Source organism: Macaca fascicularis, chromosome X (assembly GCF_037993035.2).
Source record: "Macaca fascicularis isolate 582-1 chromosome X, T2T-MFA8v1.1".
Taxonomy (NCBI): Eukaryota; Metazoa; Chordata; class Mammalia; order Primates; family Cercopithecidae; genus Macaca; species Macaca fascicularis.
This window is the reverse complement of record NC_088395.1, coordinates 114,693,547-114,714,201: the sequence shown is the minus strand read 5'-3', so window position 1 is coordinate 114,714,201 and position 20,655 is coordinate 114,693,547. Positions and strand designations below refer to the sequence as shown.

General features: G+C 45.6%; 1 protein-coding gene across 8 annotated transcripts in view; it reads right to left on the bottom strand.

The window, feature by feature from the left end:
* ATG4A (autophagy related 4A cysteine peptidase) overlaps positions 1-20,655 on the bottom strand; it is a 74,874-nt gene that overhangs the window by 25,887 nt on the left and 28,332 nt on the right. For all 8 annotated transcript variants that reach the window (XR_012430253.1, XR_012430252.1, XR_012430251.1 and 5 more), the window contains exon 2: positions 2,045-2,155. Coding sequence is in view for 1 of the 8 variants with exons in the window: in XM_005594324.4 (XP_005594381.1) it covers positions 2,045-2,155 (111 nt within the window). In the remaining 7 variants the exon portion in view is untranslated. The remainder of the gene's footprint in view (positions 1-2,044; positions 2,156-20,655) is intronic.

The window sequence follows — 20,655 nt, the reverse complement described above, 5'->3', positions numbered from 1 at the left end:
TATTATATTCTGTATAGAATTTATAGTCACTGCACTTAAAAAGAACAAAGGGAAATCTACTTTGGGCCAATAGTTTCTATTTTCTGTCTTCCTTTTCTTTGGAGCAAGTCGGAAAGTTGAGCTATCTATATTTTCCGTCCCTTCCATGCCCCAGTGCCTAGCACATTCAGGGAAGCAGATGTACAATGGTTAATAGTAAGACACCTGAAGTCATACTTTGATTGGGTTTGAACCCTGACTCTGCTACTTACCAGCCGTGTAAGCTGGTTAATTTAACCTCTCCGGGCTTCAGTTTCCTCATCCATAAATGGGGAGAATTATAGTACCTACTTCATTGAGTTGTGAGTATTCAAAAGATAATACACGTAAAGTGCTTACATGGTGAATAGTACACAGTGAACCTATGATAAATTTTAGCTGTTATATACCCGTCCTCTTAAATGTCCACACCCTCACTCCTGCCTCTGACAGTCTTTATGCCTTCCTGTGTGGCTTTATGCTGGGGAAGTTGTATGGACATTAAAGGCACTTCCCAATTTAACATTTGAATATGAGTGGATTTGGCAACCTGGGGATTCCTGTTGTCATGGAATGCAGAATTAGAAGATTCCCTCCAATCCCCTCATTTTAAGTACCACTGAAGGAAGTTAAGATCCAGAAAGAGAAAGTGACTTACCTGAGTTAGAAGAGTCTAAATAAAAAAGGTCTCCTAATCACTAGCTCCAGGCTTTCCAGTGTTCACAATTCTCCAATCAAAATAATGAAGCCAGGCTCATGAGGAGCTGACAATGCCTAACTTCCTCTCCTGCCTTTTCATCAGCCTCTTCCTGTTCCTTCCTCCAAGCTAAGTGAGGGCCTCTGAAGAGGATGTCTCCTCAGAAAGATACAAATCTCAGAGCTGCCTCTTTCCAAGCTCTAGCTTTATCTGGGTGCTGGGTTGTTAGCAGTTTCAGGTTAAAAGGTCTTTCTTTACCAATCTATAAGAATGTAATGGTAAGGAAGAAAAATTAAAGCCTCCTTTCCATCTAGCTGTAGTGGCTAAAAGTTCTATACAAAATCAGAATAAACTGAGACAGTGCTACGGTCAGCAAAAGATCTAAAACATAAGAAAAACTTACTAGGTCTGATATTGTTTCTGAGATCCATGGGTTATCTAGAAGTCCCTGAGTGTTTTTATCTAGCCAGAGAAGTATGTGAGAGTAATAAATATGTAGCCCAATCACGAAAGGCTAGAGACTGGTTAGTGATACCAGGAGTGGGTCCGTGTTTTTTGAAACCCAAGGCTTCTAGAATTTGGGGATTCTCCTTTAAGGAACAGAATAAAAATATATTACCTGTGCAAATTGTGCAAAAACCTATAACCATGTAAACTCACTACTAGGGCCTTTCGGGGCCTTGGAAGGGGCCTGTCCAAGCAAAAGTTCTGAGACTTAAGCTCCGTTGACTACAAGGTAAATCCACCTCAGAGTAGCATTAACATTAAGCAAGAAAATGCTCTGCCAACTGTTAGGCAGGAATCTAGATTCAACATGGCGGCATTACCCGGTGTAGCAGGCCTTTTGTTAAAGACTCCCTTCACCCTTGTACATACCCGCAGACTTACATGCGTCAGAGTTCTGGCTGGGCAACCACACTCCCCCATGACCTGCAGCTCACCTGCATTCCACAAGTTCATAAACAGCAGTTTCGGTTGACAGTTTCCAAAGACCCCTTCCTCATGACCCTTACTCAACTCCTGCCGTAGTAGTTTCAATACCCCCCAGGCCCTGTTTGCACAACCAGCTTCCCTACCTCTCAGGCTATAAAAAGCCCCTACCCTCCTCCCTCAGCACGACTTCCTTGGCCCACACCTTTGGACCGAGGAACCTTGCCCACAAGTCCTAATAAAGGCTATTCTCACTGCCATTTGCCTTGTGTCTTCGTTCCCGGTTCAGCTCCAGCCTCAGTTTACCTTTACACCAACCCAAGAAGAAAAAGTACAAACCCTGAACCACAGGTGCCTACCTCATCTGGGTTCTTACAGACAAATGCTACCAAATCTTACCTGTTTTAAGGAGATGCTGCTTCCCTAAGATCCATACCAGCTCATCTGTATCTGGATATTCTTCTAGGTAGTCAGTGAAAATAGTAATCTGGTTTTCATACTTGGATAAAACTGAAAGAAAATGAAAGAAACTTAAGTAAAATTTAATAGAAGGGGCTTACCTCTGTGGCTGACTGATTATTACCTTTGCTCTGAAGGTGAAAGGTCAGCAGCTTGAATCTAATGAAAGCAATTCCTTTTCCTTGAGGAACAAAGACACTCACAAGACCTCTAAATCCTTTAGCTGAAGGATTTCCTCTTGACCATCTCTTTTGACCTTCCCTTTCTCAAAGTTCCATTTAACACCATCTCTAAAAAATCATTTGGCCACAGTTACTTCAAAATATTTTATACCATAGGGCCTTCTTTGTAAATAGCCCATTATCGAGCTTCCCCTACTCTGAGTGTATTGAGGTGATACAATACATGCACACCTAACTCCTGCCCATGTCACAGGGAATATCATGAGGTTTGTATTGCGAGGTTTCCAGTGGCCAGTGGCTTGGAAGGTGCTGTGACAAGCCTGAATGTTTGTACAACTGTGTATATGGTAATATTTTAGCTGGAAGATCAGATGTTTTCATAATATTTTTATTTGCCATTTTAGTCACATATGGCTTCTGCAAAGAAGGATCTTGAAGTTAACGGTAAATATAATTTGTTCTTGGTATTCACAGATGACTATTAAGATATAATAAGAAATATATATTTAGTTTCTATCCCTGTTTTCTGGCACAGAGCTCCTAAAACCTTTGTTATGGTGAGTGATAGGGATACTTTGTGCATCTTTTGTTCTGAAATTTGGCCTCTCTGCCTGGTTCCTGACATAGAGCTCCTAGTGAATTTCCTGGGTGATAAGAGCATCTTCTGTTCTAATGAAGTATCTCTTGGTGGGCTTCTGGATGGAGGCTGGTTACCAGAAAGACTAAGCCATGATTAGAAGCTTGGAACTTTCAGTCCCAACCCCCATCCTTTGGGAAGGGTGGAGACTGAGTCAAAAATTGACTTCATAAAAATCCCTGGACTGTGGGATTTGGTGAACTTCTGGGTTGCTGAATATGTGGAAGTGTCTGGGGGGTGGTATGCCTAAAGAGGGCATGGTTGCTCTGTGTCCCTTTCCATATGCCTTGCCCTATGCATCTCCTCCATCTGGCTGTCCATCTATACCCTTTGTGATATTCTTTATAATAAATGGGTAAACATAATAAAATGTTTCCCTGAGTTCAGTGAGTCATCCTAGATTATGGAACACGAGGAGGGGGTCATGGGAACCCCAATTTATAGCTGGTCAGTCAGAAGCACATATAGCTGGGACTTATGACTGGCATCTGAAGTGGGGCAGTCTTGTGGAACTGAGCTGTCAGCCTATGGAATCTTACTCTAACTCCAGACAGATAGTGTCAGAATTGAATTAAATTATAGGGTACACTATTGGTATCTTGTGGAGAATTGCATGGTATGTGGTATCACAAGAATTGAGTGGTGAGTGTCAGAGTAGAAAACAGTTTGATTTTCCTATCTCACACAACTATGGTTATCTCTGAAGATAAAGTATCCCCCAAAATATAACTAAACCTCACTAGTTCACAAGCCATACTTTTCAAACTTATGACCATGCAATATGGGAGGAGTTAAAATTCAAATTCACTTTTGTACCAAAAGAGATGGGGTTTCACTGTATTAGCCAGGGTGGTCTTGAACTGCTGGCCTCAAGCAATCCTCCCACCTCAGACTTTCAAAGTGTTGGAATTACGGGCGTGAGCCACCACACCTGGCCTCTCTCAGAATATTAGTTACAAAGAACTTTTGAGATAGTACCCCTTCATAAGTCAATCTTGAGTCTTTTAGCAGACCTTTTCCTCAAATTCACTTTTGTTCTGAAATTTGGCCTTTCTCCCTGGTTCCTGACATAGAGCTCCTAATGAATTTCCTGGGTGATAAGAGCATCTTCTGTTCTAATGAAGTATCTCTTGGTGGGCTTCTGGATGGAGGCTGGTTACCAGAAGGACTAAGCCATGATTAGAAGCTTGGAACTTTCAGTGCCAACCCCCATCTCCTTAAAAAAATAAATAATAATAATTTTTTAAGAGATATTATATTGTAAATAGTAAACATATTTCCAAGCCAGCCCACAAAACCTATTTTAATCTGTAACTAGAAAATTTAAATTGATAGTTTATTTCATAGTTTATGGTGCTATATCTATGAGAAAATATATTTCAAGTTCAAAGCTAAGATACTCAACACACACCTCTTAACTCATGGGGGCTCATCAGCCCCTATGAGGAGGGGAGCACAGAGAAAGTAGGGGACCATTTGTACAACTACAGGTAGCTGCAGAGATTCTCTAAAAGAAATCCCTTGAAAGGATAAATTGTTTTATTTTATTTTGTTTTTGTTTTCTAACCAAGGGCATGTTGTTTTCATAGAAATAAATGCTCCTAAATATAAATGAGTCTGTTCTGATAAAAAAAAAAAAATGAGTCTATTTTGATCATATAAATATTTTGTTGGAAGTTGAAATTATAATTTGTACAAGCACTGTTAGAAACACAGCTGAGATCGAGACCAGCCTGGCCAACATGGTGAAACCCCGTCTCTACTAAAAATTCAGAAATTAACTGGGCATGGTGGTGTGTGCCTGTAGTCCCAGCTACTCGGGAGGCTAAAGCAGGAGAATTGCTTGAACCCGGGAGGCCGAGGTTGCAGTGAACCGAGATTGCGTCACTGCACTCCAGCCTGGTGACACAGCAAGATTCCGTCTCAAAAAAACCAACCAAACAAACAAAAAACTGTTAACCAGGGATATTACCTTTCTTAAAATATCTTACGGAATTCCAATCATTCAGGGATTTAAGTAGCCTTTCTCCTCAATATATTTTAATTACTAAGATGATAGTCTCTGCAGTGTTTCAAATTTAAAGAAGTTAGAAACAGCCATTTTGTTCCCCAGTGAAAATTCATCACTACCAAATCTGACAGGGAGCCTGTGCCATCTTAGCCTCTCTGCTGCTGGCCTCAGCCCCTGGCCCATGCCCAGGAAATACCAGGCTAAAAATGATTATCCAGGTCAGGCCATCCCCAGGAGGTGGTGGACTGAGGCAGGGCAAATCACACTGTGTACCACCCCACCCTACCCTCTAAGCCTCACAGGCAGAAGAAATCCATTTTAAATGAACATCTAGTGTAGCCTAAAAAGAGAGAAAAAATCAGAAAATAAGTAACTTGAGTAGACTGTAGGAAAAGGGTAACCTCTCTGGCATTGCCTTCGTAGGGGTGAGGATGGGTGGCATTGGATGAATGTACAGCATGTATGCATATAAGCCTTGGGTCTTTTTATAGTACTGGCCAAAGAAATACCATTTCTCTATCGCCAACCCTGTCTCAGTGAGTCACTGGCCAGTTATCTGGTCAAATTAGTAAAGCCCTTTGAAGCCTGTGACAACTGCCCTGCTTCATTTGGGATGGCTCTGATAAAAATGGCAGCCAAAGAATTTGACTCTTGCACTTCACCCCCTCTCAGGCCTAGCTAGGCCAGCAAGAAGTTCATTATAGTCTCTATTCTTCTTGATTCTTCTCTTAAAAGATAGACACCCTGATTACAGTATGTGAGTCCATGGCCATCCCTGAATCAAGGCTACATGTATGGAACAAATAAAAGAACAGAAAATGAAATTAACAGAAACAAGAAGCAGTGACATGGGAAGATTATGTACATGGGGGTCTAGGGAGGAAAGAGGAACAGGTCTTACATAGGGAGAACTCAGATGAAAAAGCAATCTGGGAAGTGGATGAGGTGCAGAAGTAAAATATCATTTCCAGTACAATTGCTTCTGATTAACAGCAATATGTTTTATTTCAAATTTTTCACAAACTACCTTTGTCTTGCCTTTAAAAGTAAACAAACCATATATCAGGCTGATATGAGTTCCCTGCCTTCCCAGTCTGTTTAAAGAGATAGGGACTATGAGAGGTGACAGCATGCTGGCGGCCCTCGCTTGCTCTTGGCATCTCCTCGGCCTCGGCGTCCACTCTGGCCACGCTTGAGGAGCCCTTTGGCCCACTGCTGCACTGTGGGAGCCCCTCTCTGGGCTGGCCGAGGCTGGAGCCAGCTCCCTCTGCTTGCGAGGAGGTGTGGGGGAGAGGCACGGGTGGGAACCGAGGCCGTGCAAGGCACTTGTGGGCCAGCGCAAGTTCCGGGTGGGCATGGGCTCGGTGGGCCTCACACTTGGAGTGGCCAGTCAGTGCTGCCGGCCCGGGCAGTGAGCGGCTTGGCGCCCTGGCTGGCAGCTGCTGGGGGGGTGTGCCAGGTCCCCGGCAGCACAGGCCTGCCGGCTGTGCTCGAATTCTTGCTGAGCCTTAGCTGCCTCCCCGCGGGGCAGGGCTCAGGACCTGCAGCCAGCCATGCCTGAGCCTCCCCACCACTGTGGGCTCCTATGCGGCCTAAGCCTCCCTGACGAGTGATGCCCCCTCCTCTGCAGGGACCAGTTCCATTGACCGCCCAGAGGGGCTGAGAAGTGCGGGTACATGGCTTGGGACTGGCGAGCAGCTCCGCCTGCGGCCCTGGTGTGGAGTCCACTAGGTGAAGCCAGCTGGGCTCCTGGGTCTGGTGGGGACTTGGAGAGCCTTTGTGTCTGACTGGGGGATTGTAGATGCACTGATCGGCGCTCTGTGTCTAGCTCGGGGTTTGTGAACTCACCGATGGGTGCTCTGTGTCTGGCTTAAGGTTTATAGACACACTGGTGGGTGCTCTGTATCTAGTTAATCTGGTGAGGACTTGGAGAACTTTTGTGTCTGGCTGGAGGACTGTGAATGCACCAGTCCGTGCTCTGTGTCTAGCTCAGGGATTGTGAACGCGCCAATTGGCACCCTGTCAAAACAGACCAATCAGCTTTCTGTAAAATGGATCAATCAGAAGGATGTGGGTGGGGCCAGATAAGGGAATAAAAGCAGGCTGCCCGAGCCAGCAGCAGCAACCTGCTTGGGTCCCCTTCCACATTGTGGAAGCTTTGTTCTTTTGCTCTTTGCAATAAATCTTGCTCCTGCTCACTCTTTGGGTCCACGTCACCTTTATGAGCTGTAACACTCACCACGAAGGTCTGCAGCTTCACTCCTGAGGCCAGTGAGACTACAAACCCACCAGGAGAAATGAACAACTCCCGACGGAAGGAACGAACAACTCCAGATGTGCCACCTTAAAAGCTGTAACACTCATCGTGAAGGTCTGCAGCTTCACTCCTGAGGCCAGCGAGACCACGAACCCACCAGAAGGAAGAAACTCTGAACACGTCCAAACATCAGAAGGAACAAACTCCAGACACACCATCTTTAAGAACTCACCGCGATGGTCCACAGCTTCATTCTTGAAGTCAGTGAGACCAAGAATCCACCAATTGCAGACACATTTTGGCGACCATGAAGGGACTATCGCCTATCGCCAAGTGGTGAGACTATCACCTATTGCCAAGCAGTGAGACTACTGCCAAGCGGTGAGACTATCACCTATTGCCAAGCAGTGAGTACCATCGGACTCCTTTCACTTGCTGTTCTGTCCTGTTTTTCCTTAGAATTCGGGGGCTAAACACCAGGCACCTGTCGGCCAGTTAAAAACAACTAGCGTGGCTGCCGAGGTAAAGACACGGGTGTCAGGCTTTCTGGGAAAGGGCTCTCTAACAACCCCCGACTCTTCGGAGTTGGGAGCGTTGGTTTGCCTAGAACCAGCTTCTGCTTTTCCTGTACCTCTGGGCTGAGCCGAGGGTCGACAGAGAGGAAAGCCATGTAGCTCCGGGGTCCCGACAACAAGTTGGTTGACCCTGCAGCCATGAGCAGAACTCTCAAAGGCGTGTCACCCAAGCGAGACTTGCCCATCTATCCTATCTATCCTGACCCTTGCCCCCTGGGTCTTAATGCCTGCCAGACAAACTTCCTCTCGCCTCTCTTCTCTGAGGTTAGTCCTGCTTCTAAAAATCGCTCCCTGTCTCTGGTGCTTTTCTAGTTTCTCCTATAAGAATGACTTCTAGTATAAACTCCAATATAGTATAACAAAATCTATTCGTGAAGCTAGGATATGGGGAGCCTCAGAAATTGTATCCTTCCTATTCATATAAGTGAGGACAAAAGGTGTCACTATTCCAACCCTGGAGATCCCTTCCTTCCTTCAGGGTATGGCCCTCCACTTCATTTTTGGGGCATAACATCTTTATAGGACATGGGTAAAGTCCCAGTACTAACAGGAGAATGCTTAGGACTCTAACAGATTTTCGAGAATGCGTCAGTAAGGGCCACTAAATCTGATTCTTCTTGGTCCTCCTTGTGGTCTAGAAGGACAGGCAAGGGTGCAGGTTTTCAAGAATGCATCAGTAAACAGGTGCTGGAGAGGATGTGGAGAAATAGGAACACTTTTACACTGTTGGTGGGATTGTAAACTAGTTCAACCATTATGGAAAACAGTATGGCGATTCCTCAAGGATCTAGAACTAGATGTACCATATGACCCAGCCATCCCATTACTGGGTATATACCCAAAGGATTATAAATTATGCTGCTATAAAGACACATGCACACGTATGTTTATTGCAGCACTATTCACAATAGCAAAGACTTGGAATCAACCCAAATGTCCATCAGTGACAGATTGGATTAAGAAAATGTGGCACATATACACCATGGAATACTATGCAGCCATAAAAAAGGATGAGTTTGAGTCCTTTGTAGGGACTTGGTTGCAGCTGGAATCCATCATTCTTAGCAAACTATCACAAGAACAGAAAACCAAACACCGCATGTTCTCACTCATAGGTGGGAACTGAACAATGAGATCACTCGGACTCAGGAAGGGGAACATCACACACCGGGGCCTATCATGGGGAGGGGGGAGGGGGGAGGGATTGCATTGGGAGTTATACCTGATGTAAATGACGAGTTGATGGGTGCAGCACAGCAACATGGCACAAGTATACATATGTAACAAACCTGCACGTTATGCACATGTACCCTACAACTTAAAGTATAATAATAATAAATAAATTAAAAAAAAAAAAAAAAAAAAGAAAGAGGGCAGCAGGAAGGAGTGGGGTTGGGAAGGGCAGTGAAGAGACGCCAAAGGAAGAAAGCAGTGGGAAAAGCTTTGCCATCTAAGAACGTACACCCTTGTATATCCTTTCATGCAAGCTTTTTAAAAAGTGGAAAAGGGCCTTGTGGTAGCCAGCCTCCAAGATGGCCCCCGTGAGTCTCACCTCCTGGTACACATGCCCTTGGACTGACCCGTGTAACCAAAAGGATATTGTGGAAGTAAGTGTGACTTTTGAGGCTAAGTCACAGAAGACACTGCAGTTTCTATCTTGCTTGTTCTTGGATCACTCACTCTGGGGCAGCAAGCTGCCATGTTGTGAGGATACTCAAGCAACCAAGCAGTGGTCCACATGGTGAGGACTGCAGCCTCCCACCAACAGCCAGCACTCACAGCCCAGACAAATTAGTTAAGTCGCCTTTGGAGAGGATCCTTGAGCCTCAGTCAAGTCTTTAAACAACTGCAGTCCCAGCTGACATCTTGAGAGCATTCTTACAAGTGACCTGAGCCACACCACCCAGCTCCCAAATTTCCCAACTACAAAGACTATGTGAGATGTTCATGGTTTTCAGTTTTGGAGTAATTTGTTATACAGCCAGAGATCACCAATAAAGGCCTCTTAAAAACTCCTCTATCTACGACAAAACAGGCACAGAGCCCCAGGCAGCTGCACACACCTCCATACACCTGTCTCTTCTCACCCATGCACGACTCAGGTGGAGACAGAATGCAAAGGCTAGTACTGAATTTATCCACTCCTTCTTTATTTTTCACTGATGAGCTGAAACTAGGCACTAAGGAAGCAAAATGTTTTCAATCTCACTGCACTGCTTCTCCAGTGATGATTTTTGCTTGACTATTAATCTATATCTAAATTGTGTTGCAAGCTTCCAAACTTCTGATGTTTCAACTTCCTAAAATACATTTCATACTTCAGAATAATATGTGCCAAGTTCACACATGTGGAAGACGTATTTCCTGATTTTTTAAACTACTATCGCTTGACAGAATACTTAAGACGATGCTTTCCCCCATCATCCAACCTGCTCTGGCAACATTTTAAGAACCTTTATTTCCTCTGATACATGTTCTCTTCAGATAGTGAACAAGAGAGAGGGATTCACAAATTTCCTGGAGAGAAAAGCAGTATAATATGTTCCAAAGAGCTCTCGATCTGCAATCTTAAAAGCTGAATTCAAAACCCAGGTCCACTACTAGCAGTAAAGGCTCTGGCCTCAATTTCCCAATCTGTGAAATGGAAATCACTTGTGTTCTATCTCACAGAATCATGGTCATAAAAATCAAATAAGATGCTGCAAACAAAGATTACTTGTTCCCAGCACATCTAATAAATAAATACGGCTGAAACAGATAGCTGCTGATCTGCCAGGTGGGAATATTGTAATGGGAAAGCTGGAGATCAATCATTTATTGTCATATTTCCAGCAATGATATAAGAAAGAGGGTATCTCGACTGGCTAGGAGAGTATCTGCATCTGCCAAACGGAACTGTCAAGATACATTTTTCATTTGTGAATAAAATACTCCATGCCATTACTATTAAAAAAAAAAAAAAAAAAAAAAAAAGAATGCATCAGTAAGGGCCACTAAATCCGACCTTCCTCGGTCCCCCATGTGGTCTGGGAGGAAAACTAGTGTTTCTGCTGCTGCGTTGGTGAGCGCAACTATTCTGATCAGCAGGGTCCAGGGACCATTGCAGGTTCTTAGGCAGGGGTTGCTTCTGCTGCTGCGTCAGTGAGCACAACTATTCCAATCAGCAGGGTCCAGGGACCATTGTGGGTTCTTGGGCGGGGGAGAAACAAAACAAACCAAAACTGTGGGCAGTTTTGTCTTTCAGATGGGAAATACTCAGGCATCAACAGGCTCACCCTTGAAATGTATCCTAAGTCATTGGGACCACTTTGACCTGCAAACCCTGAAAAAGAGGCAACTCATTTTTTTCTGCACTATGGCTTGGCCCCAATATTTTCTCTCTGATAGGGAAAAATGGCCACCTGAGGGAAGTACAAATTACAATAATATACTGCAATTTGACCTTTTCTGTAAGAGGGAAGGCAAATGGAGTGAAATACCTTATGTCCAAGCTTTCTTTTCATTGAGGGAGAATACACAACTATGCAAAGCTTACAATTTACATCCCACAGGAGGACCTCTCAGCTTACCCCCATATCTTAGCCTCCCTATAGCTCCCCTTCCTATTAATGATAATCCTCCTCTAATCTCCCCTGCCCAGAAGGAAATAAGCAAAGAAATCACCAAAGGACCACAAAACTTCCCCCCCCCCCCCCGCCGGCTATCAGTTATGTCCCCTTCAAGCTGTAGGGGGAGGGGAATTTGGCCCAACCCGGGTACCTGTCCCCTTCTCCCTCTCTGATTTAAAGCAGATCAGGGCAGACCTGGGGAAGTTTTCAGATGATCCTGATAGGTACAAAGATGTCCCACAGGGTCTAGGGCAAACCTTCGACCTCACTTGGAGAGATGTCATGCTACTGTTATATCAAACCCTGGCCTTTAATGAAAATAATGCACCTTTAGCTGCAGCCTGAGAGTTTGGAGATACCTGGTATCTTAGTCAAGTAAATGACAGAATGACAGCCGAAGAAAGGGACAAATTCCCTACCAGTCAGCAAGACATCCCCAGTATGGATCCCCATTGGGACCTTGACTCAGATCATGGGGACTGGAGTCGTAAACATCTGTTGACCTGTGTTCTAGAAAGACTAAGGAGAATTAGAAAAAAGCCCATGAGTTATTCAATGATGTCTACCATAACTCATGGAAAGGAAGAAAATCTTTCTGCCTTCCTCGAGCAGCTACGGGAGGCCTTAAAAAAAGTATACTCCCTGTCACCCGAATCATTTGAGGGTCAACTGATTCTAAAAGATAAGTTTATTACCCAATCAGCTGCAGATATCAGGAGAAAGCTCCAAAAGCAAGCCCTGGGTCCTGAACAAAATTTGGAGGCATTATTGAACCTGGCAACCTCGGTGTTCTATAATAGGGACCAAGAGGAACAGGCACAAAAGGAAAAGTGAGATCAGAGAAAGGCCACAGCCTTAGTCATGGCTCTCAGACAGACAGACCTTGGTGGTTCAGAGAGGACAGAAAATGGAGCAGGCCAATCACCCAGTAGGGCTTGTTATCAGTGTGGTTTACTAGGACACTTTTAAAAAAGGCTGTCCAATGAGAAATAAGCTGCCCCCTCGTCCGTGTCCACTATGCTGAGGCAATCACTGGAAGGTGCACTGCCCCAGAGGACGAAGGTTCTCTGGGTCAGAAGCCCCCAACCAGATGATCCAACAACAGGACTGAGGGTGCCCGGGGAAAGCGCCAGCTCATGTCATCACCCTCACAGAGCCCCGGGTACGTTTAAACATTGAGGGCCAGGAAATAGACTTCCTCCTGGACACTGGTGCAAGCTTCTCAGTGTTAATCTCCTGTCCTGGACGACTTCCTCAAGGTCTGTTACCATCCGAGGAATCCTGGGACAGCCTGTAACCAGGTATTTCTCCCACCTCCTCAGTTGTAACTGGGAGACTTTGCTCTTTTCACATGCCTTTCTTGTTATGCCTGAAAGTCCCACACCCTTATTAGGGAGGGATACATTAGCCAAACCTGGAGCTATTATCTACATGAATATAGGGAACAAGTTACCCATTTGTTGTCCCCTACTTGAGGAGGGAATCAACCCTGAAGTCGGGGCATTGGAAGGACAATTTGGAAGGGCAAAAAATGCCCGCCCAGTCCAAATCAGGCTAAAAGATCCTACCACTTTTCCTTATCAAAGGCAGTATCCCTTAAGACCTGAAGCTCATAAAGGATTACAGGACATTGTTAAACATTTAAAAGCTCAAGGCTGAGTAAGGAAATGCAGCAGTCCCTGCAACACCCCAATTCTAGGAGTACAAAAACAGAATGGTCAGTGGAGACTAGTGCAAGATCTTAGACTCATAAATGAGGCAGTAATTCCTCTATATCCAGTTGTACCCAACCCCTATGTCCTGCTCTCTCAAATACCAGAGGAAGCAGAATGGTTCACAGTTCTGGAGCAGAATGGTTCACAGTTCCGGACCTCAAGGATGCCTTATTCTGTATTCCTCTGTACTCTGACTCCCAGTTTCTCTTTGCCTTTGAGGATCCCACAGACCACACGTCCCAACTTATGTGGACAGTCTTGCCCCAACGGTTTAGGGATAGCCCTCACCTGTTTGGTCAGGCACTGGCCCAAGATCTAGGCCACTTCTCAAATCCAGGCACTCTGGTCCTTCAGTATGTGGATGATTTCCTTTTGGCTACCAGTTCGGAAGCCTTGTCAGCAGGCTACCCTAGATCTCTTGAACTTTCTAGCTAATCAAGGGTACAAGGTGTCTAGGTCGAAGGTCCAGCTTTGCCTACAGCAGGTCAAATACCTAGGACTAATCTTAGCCAGAGGGACCAGGGCCCTCAGCAAGGAAAGAATACAGCCTATACGGCTTATCCTCACCCTAAGACATTAAGACAGTTGCAGGGGTTCCCTGGAATCCCCTGCTTTTGCCGACTATGGATCCCCAGATACAGTGAGATAGCCAGGTCCCTCTATACTCTAATCAAGGAAAACCCAGAGGGCAAATACTCATCCAGTAGAATGGGAACCAGAGGCAGAAACAGCCTTCAAAACTTTAAAGCAGGCTTCAGCTTTAAGCCTTCCCACAGGACAAAACTTCTCTTTATACGTCACAGAGAGAGCAGGGATAGCTCTTGGAGTCCTTACTCAGACTGATGGGACAACCCCACAACCAGTGGCATACCTAAGTAAGGAAATTGATGTAGTAGCAAAAGGCTGGCCTCACTGTTGATGGATAGTTGAGGCAGTGGCCGTCTTAGTGTCAGAGGTTATCAAGATAATACAAGGAAAGGATCTCACTGTCTGGACTACTCATGATATAAATGGCATATTAGGTGCCAAAGGAAGTTTATGGCTGTCAGACAACCGCCTACTTAGATACCAGGTGCTACTCCTTGAGGGACCGGTGCTTCAAATACTTTCGTGTGTGGCCATCAACCCTGCCACTTTTCTCCCAGAGGATGGGGAACCAATCGAGCATGACTGCCAACAAATTATAGTCCAGACTTATGCCGCCTGAGATGATCTCTTAGAAATCCCCTTAGCTAATCCTGACCTTAACCTATATACTGATGGAAGTTCATTTGTGGAGAAGGGGATACAAAGGGCAAGTTATGCCACAGTTAGTGATGTAACCATACTTGAAAGTAAGCCTCTTCCCCCAGGGACCAGCGCCCAGTTAGCAGAACTAGTAGCACTTACCCGAGTCTTAGAACTGGGAAAGGGAAAAAGAATAAATGTGTATACAGATAGCAAGTACACTTATCTAATCCTACATGTCCATGCTGCAATATGGAAAGAAAGGGAGTTCCTAACCTCTGGGGGAACTCCCATTAAATACCACAAGGAAATTATGGAGTCATTGCACACAGTGCAAAAACCCAAGGAGGTGGCAGTCTTACACTGCCAAAGCCATCAAAAAGAGAAAGGATAGGGGAGAACAGTAGCATAAGTGGCTGGCAGAGACAGGGAAACACCAGCAGAAAGGAAAGAGAGAAAGAGACAGAAAGTCAGAGAGAGAGAGAGGAAGAAACAGAGACAAAGAGGGAGTCAAAGAGAGAGAGACAAAGAAGTCAAAGAGAAAGAAAGAGAGATGGAAGCAGTAAAGAAAAAACAGTCACGCCTGTAATCCCAGCACTTTGGGAGGCCGAGACGGGCGGATCACGAGGTCAGGAGATCGAGACCATCCTGGCTAACACGGTGAAACCCCGTCTCTACTAAAAAATACAAAAAACTAGCCGGGCGCGGTGGTGGGCGCCTGTAGTCCCAGCTACTCGGGAGGCTGAGGCAGGAGAATGGCGTGAACCCGGGAGGCGGAGCTTGCAGTGAGCTGAGATCCGGCCACTGCACTCCAGCCTGGGCGACAGAGCGAGTCTCCGTCTCAAAAAAAAAAAAAAACAAAAAAACAAAACAAAACAAAGAAAAAACAGTGTGTCCTATTCCTTTAAAAGCCAGGGTAAATTTCTGTCTACCCAGCCAAGGTACATTCTTCTTATGTGGAATGTTGGCCTATATCTGCCTCCCCACTAACTGGACAGGCACCTGCACCTTAGTCTTTCTAAGTCCCAACATTAATATTGCCCCAGGAAATCAGACCTTATCAGTAACCCTCAAAGCTCAGGTCTGTCAGTGCAGTCACACAAGTAATACCCCTATTTATAGGGTTAGGAATGGCTACTGCTACAGGAACCGGAATAGCCGGTTTATCTACTTGATTATCCTACCACGCACTCTCAAAGGATTTCTCAGACAGTTTGCAAGAAATAACAAAATCTATCCTTACTTTACAATCCCAAATAGACTCTTTAGCAGCAGTGACTCTCCAAAACTGCCTAGGCCTAGACCTCCTGACTGCTGAGAAAGGAGGACTCTGCACTTTCTTAGGGGAAAGAGTGTTGTTTTTACACTAACCAGTCAGGGATAGTATGAGATGCCTCCCGGCATTTACAGGAAAAGGCTTCTGAAATCAGACAACGCCTTTCAAATTCTTACACCAACCTCTGGAGTTGGGCAACATTGCTTCTCCCCTTTCTAGGTCCCGTGGCAGCCGTCTTGCTGTTACTCACCTTTGGGCCCTGTATCTTTAACCTTCTTGTCATATTTGTTTTCTCCAGAATCAAGGCCATCAAGCTACAGATGGTCTTACAAATGGAACCCCAAATGAGCTTAACTAACAACTTCTACCGAGGACCCCTCAACCGACCCGCTGGCACTCTCACTGGTCTATAGAGCTCCCCTCTGGAGGACACTACAACCACAGGGCCCCTTTATCACCCCTATCCAGCAGGAGGTAGCTAGAGCAGTCATCAGCCAAATTCCCAACAGCAGTTGGGGTATCCTGTTTAGAAGGGGGATTGAGAGGTGAGGGCATGCTAGCGGCCCTCGCTCGCTCTCGGCGCCTACTCAGCCTCAGCACCCACTCTGGCTGCGCTTGAGGAGCCCTTCGGCCCACTGCTGCACTGTGGCAGCACCTCTCTGGGCTGGCTGAGGCCAGAGATGGCTCTCTCTGCTTGCCGGGAGGCATGAGGGGAGAGGCGCGGGTGGTAACCGAGGCTGCGCAAGGTGTTCGCGGGCCAGCGCGAGTTCCGGGTGGGCATGGGCTCGGTGGGCCCCACACTCAGAGCGGCTGGCTGGCATTGCCGACCCTGTGCAGTGAGGGGCTTGGCGCCCTGGCCAGAGGCTACGGCGGGCGTGGGGGGTGCACCGAATCCCCCAGCAGTGCCGGCCCACTGCCGCTGTGCTTCAATTCTGGCGGGGCCTCAGCTGCCTCCCCATGGGGCAGGGCTCGGGACCCGCAGCCCGCCATGCCAGAGTCTCCTCACCCCCAGTGGGCTCCTGTGCAGCCCAAGCCTCCCCAATGAGCGCCGCCCCCTGCTCCGCAGCGCGGGGTCCCATCAACCACCCAGGGGCTGAGGAGTGTGGGCGCACAGCGTGGGACTGGCGAGCAGCTCTGCCTGCGGCCCTGGTGCAGAGTCCACTGGGTGAAGCCAGCTGGACTCCTGGGTCTGGTGGGGACTTGGAGAGCCTTTGTGTCTGACTGGGTGATTGTAGATGCACTGATCGGCGCTCTGTGTCTAGCTCGGGGTTTGTGAACTCACCAAGTGGTGCTCTGTGTCTGGCTCAAGGTTTGTAGAGGCACTGGTGGGTGCTCTATGTCTAGTTAATCTGGTGAGGACTTGGAGAACTTTCGTGTCTGGCTGGAGGACCGTGAATGCACCAGTCAGTGCTCTGTGTCTAGCTCAGGGATTGTGAATGCACCAATCAGCACCCTGTCAAAACAGACCAATCAGCTCTCTGTAAAACGGACTAATCAGCAGGATGTGGGTGGGGCCAGATAAGGGAATAAAAGCAGGCTGCCCGAGCCAGCAGCAGCAACCCGCTCAGCTCCCTTCCACATTGTGGAAGCTTTGTTCTTTTGCTCTTTGCAATAAATCTTGCTCCTGTTCACTCTTTGGGTCCACGTCACCTTTATGAGCTGTAACACTCACCACGAAGGTCTGCAGCTTCACTCCTGAGGCCAGCGAGACTACAAACCCACCAGGAGAAATGAACAACTCCAGACGTGCCACCTTAAGAGCTGTAACACTCATCGCGAAGGTCTGCAGCTTCACTCCTGAGGCCAGCGAGACCACGAACCCACCAGGAGGAAGAAACTCCGAACACGTCCAAACATCAGAAGGAACAAACTCCAGACACACCATCTTTAAGAACTGTAACACTCACCGCGAGGGTCCATGGCTTCATTCTTGAAGTCAGTGAGACCAGGAACCCACCAATTCAGGCTGATATGAGTTCCCTACCTTTTCAGTCTGTTTAAAGAGATAGGGACTATACAGGCAGAGCTACAAATCTATAACTTGGTGGATCAAGAATTAGTTTCTACAAGGTCTCAGGGACAACAGGCTTCACCCTGTTCCACTGTACTTTAATAATAATTATTGTACTGAAGTCTCTGCTGGGTTAGTTTAGTGGCCAGCTCATAATTAGACAAAGATTTCCTTAAATTCCTGGAACCAAAAAGCCTCCCAGTTTTGGCCAAGGGACTCTGTGTACATGTTGGGGCCTGTCTTCAACACTCAGCCACACGGTGTCTTCTGCCTTTGTCTTCACTTTCTGCTTATGCCGAGCTCAAGATCAGCCAGAGTGAGAGCTTAGGACCTACTGAGGGCTTTCCTGAGCATGTGCACAGCCCTATGCATGCATGTAATCTTGTAGATTCCCAGGAATATGCCCAAGCTTTCCAAAGCCCCAAGGAATCTCATTCCCCAGCTTTTTCTTCAAAGCTTTGTGGTTAGCTGGAAATATTATCCATTGTTTCAGGCAGCTGAGAAGTTAACTGATTACCTCTAATCATTTTCCAAAAGAAAGGTCCTGGGGAAAAGGCTTTCTGTAGCTCTGTGTCAGGCCAAATAAATACAGTCTTACAAGTGGGGGCCTTCTGGCAGAACTCCAGATGGATCAAATAATGACAATTCTCTAGAAATGAGGCTCTAAAGGAGTCTCAACTCTATTCTGTCTCCTCTGATGGCTGCCAGGCTGATGGTTTTCCCTGTGCATGAAGGCTATTGATTTTGAAGGCTACTGCAGAGCCAAGGAGAAAGGGATGGGAATTCGGTGAATGAAAATACTAATGCCACAAAGCTCACTGGTCTTATCAACATGCAGCCATTTTTCTTGAATAAATGTTCCCTGGATTGCCACAAGCCTTTAGTTCATTTCTAGAGTTCTGAAAAAGTTGATTCTATTTCTGCCAGTTTTTTCATTGCTATTATGGAGAGAATTTTCAGAGGTTCTTACTCTGCCATTTTTACTAATGTCTTACTTTAATAATATGGTTTCTGGCAATTGACTACATTTCTAAGGGTTATTTTGGAAAACTGCAAGTAAATGAGAAAATCACTTTGAAAAACAAATTTTCTGACAGGGTTTAACAAAAACACTTACACCTCATGACATGAATTTCAGTCAATTCATCCTAGATTCTGTGGAGCTTGTGCCAAAGAAAGAAGCACCACAAACTCTCTAAAGTGAAATTAAAAGGCCATAGAATCTCAGGGCCAGGAGGGGTGTGAGATATAGGATAACCTCCTTGTAGGTCTTTCAATTCTAACAGCATGCCAGGACACTGCTGGTGCTAAAACAACCTTCTCAGCAATGCATATGTCAAATCACATCTTGAAAAACTTGAGACAACATCCATGGGGGATAGGTATGGTAACAGCTGAGTATTCATTCATATTTCATTCCATAAACTTTATAGAGTACCTACTATGTGTTAAGTATAAAGGGTAAAACATCAGTGAGATACAGTCTCTACCCTCCAAAAGCTTTTTAATCTAGTGGAGAGGCTAGGTCTGGAAACAACTAACAGAAGTGCAATAAGTGAAAGGAAAGTGATGTGGAAGACAGGGAAAGAAAAGGAAATAAATACAGTAATTAATTCCAACTGGGGGTGAATAGGCTTTCTACAACCTAGAAAAGGTTGCAGCATCCGAGCTGAGCCTTAATGGAAATAAGATATAAGTGGTAAGGGGGAAGGGAGGAAATTTCTAATTGAGGGAACACCAAAAGGACTTGGCAAGCAACTGAGTGTAGGGTGGGGCAGGGGAGAGTGAGAGAAAGAGAGTCAAAAATAACTTGCAGTTTTCAAGTGTTGGTGATGAAATGGTGGCAGAAAACCATGGGGGTGGGTAGGGAGATAATAAGCTTGGTCTAACCAGAATCTGTTGGACTCAGTGGATTTGAAGAAAGGGGTTAAAAAACAGTGAAGGAAAAGTAAGCCTGCACAGGGCTTTTGAAGACAGGCATGGTAGATGGCAAGTTAATTAGCAGGGCCTGGGACAGCAGGAAGACAGCCAGAAGACCAAGGCTCTGGCCCAGCCTGCAACACGCTTTCATCCCCTTCCTCCTGGGTTCACTTACTCCCCTGTTAGTCCCCAGCCTCTGCTCATCTGTGCACAGGCTCTGACCCATGCTCATTTGTCTTCCAACCTGTGACCTGCTTTTCTGACAGCCAAGAACTTAGAAAACAGAAGATTGGGCAAAAATTCTTAGCATTTCAAGTGGATTTTCACAATCAAAACAGCAAGTTTTCTTGAATTTACTCAGCAAGTCACATCCTAGCAATGCTAGGTTGTCAAATAATGCAAAAGACAACTGGTATAAACTTTGACTTCCTAAGACAACAGTGTGATTTTCAAACTTACATTAGAGAATCTTAACCAAAGAGTTATCATTCAGCTAGAGAGGACTTTATGGAATTCTATTTAACTGACTGGTGTTAGAGGTGGTGGAGCAGAGGAGGCTACACCTGATAAATTTCAGGGCAAGTTAGCAAAGTAACCAGTCTGGTTAGCAAGGGACAATTGTTAAGTGATAAGACTCTGGTTTTCAGCTAGAAAAACTAATCAGGCCATAGATAATTTGGCCCCACAAAATATGACATTTCTTAGAGATTTCAGTTAATTCATCCTACTGACATAATGGTAATCCCACTGACAAATGTAATGCAAAATTGGACTATTTCTGTGTTTCCTTTAAAGTGGTGCTTTTGAAAAGCTTATTCCCTTTTTAAGTGTATTTTTCTTGTTGCTTTCACTTAGGGATAAATTGCTGCCTGCTGTCTGCTGACTGAAATGCATTTGGAAATGTCTATGGGGAAATGAGATTCCATACACAAACTGGTAAGGAATGTACCTAACACATAGGCCACCGCACCTCCAAATTGCTGCCTCTTTTTGCCTTTGCTAAGATAGTTCTGCTCTTTTTTGATAGATGCCATTTCCGGAAGGATAAAAAGACTAGCTTTGAAAAGAGAGTCTAAATGCCTCTGTGATAACAAGGTGCTGCTCAGAGGATGCCGCCTTTGTAAAGGCTATC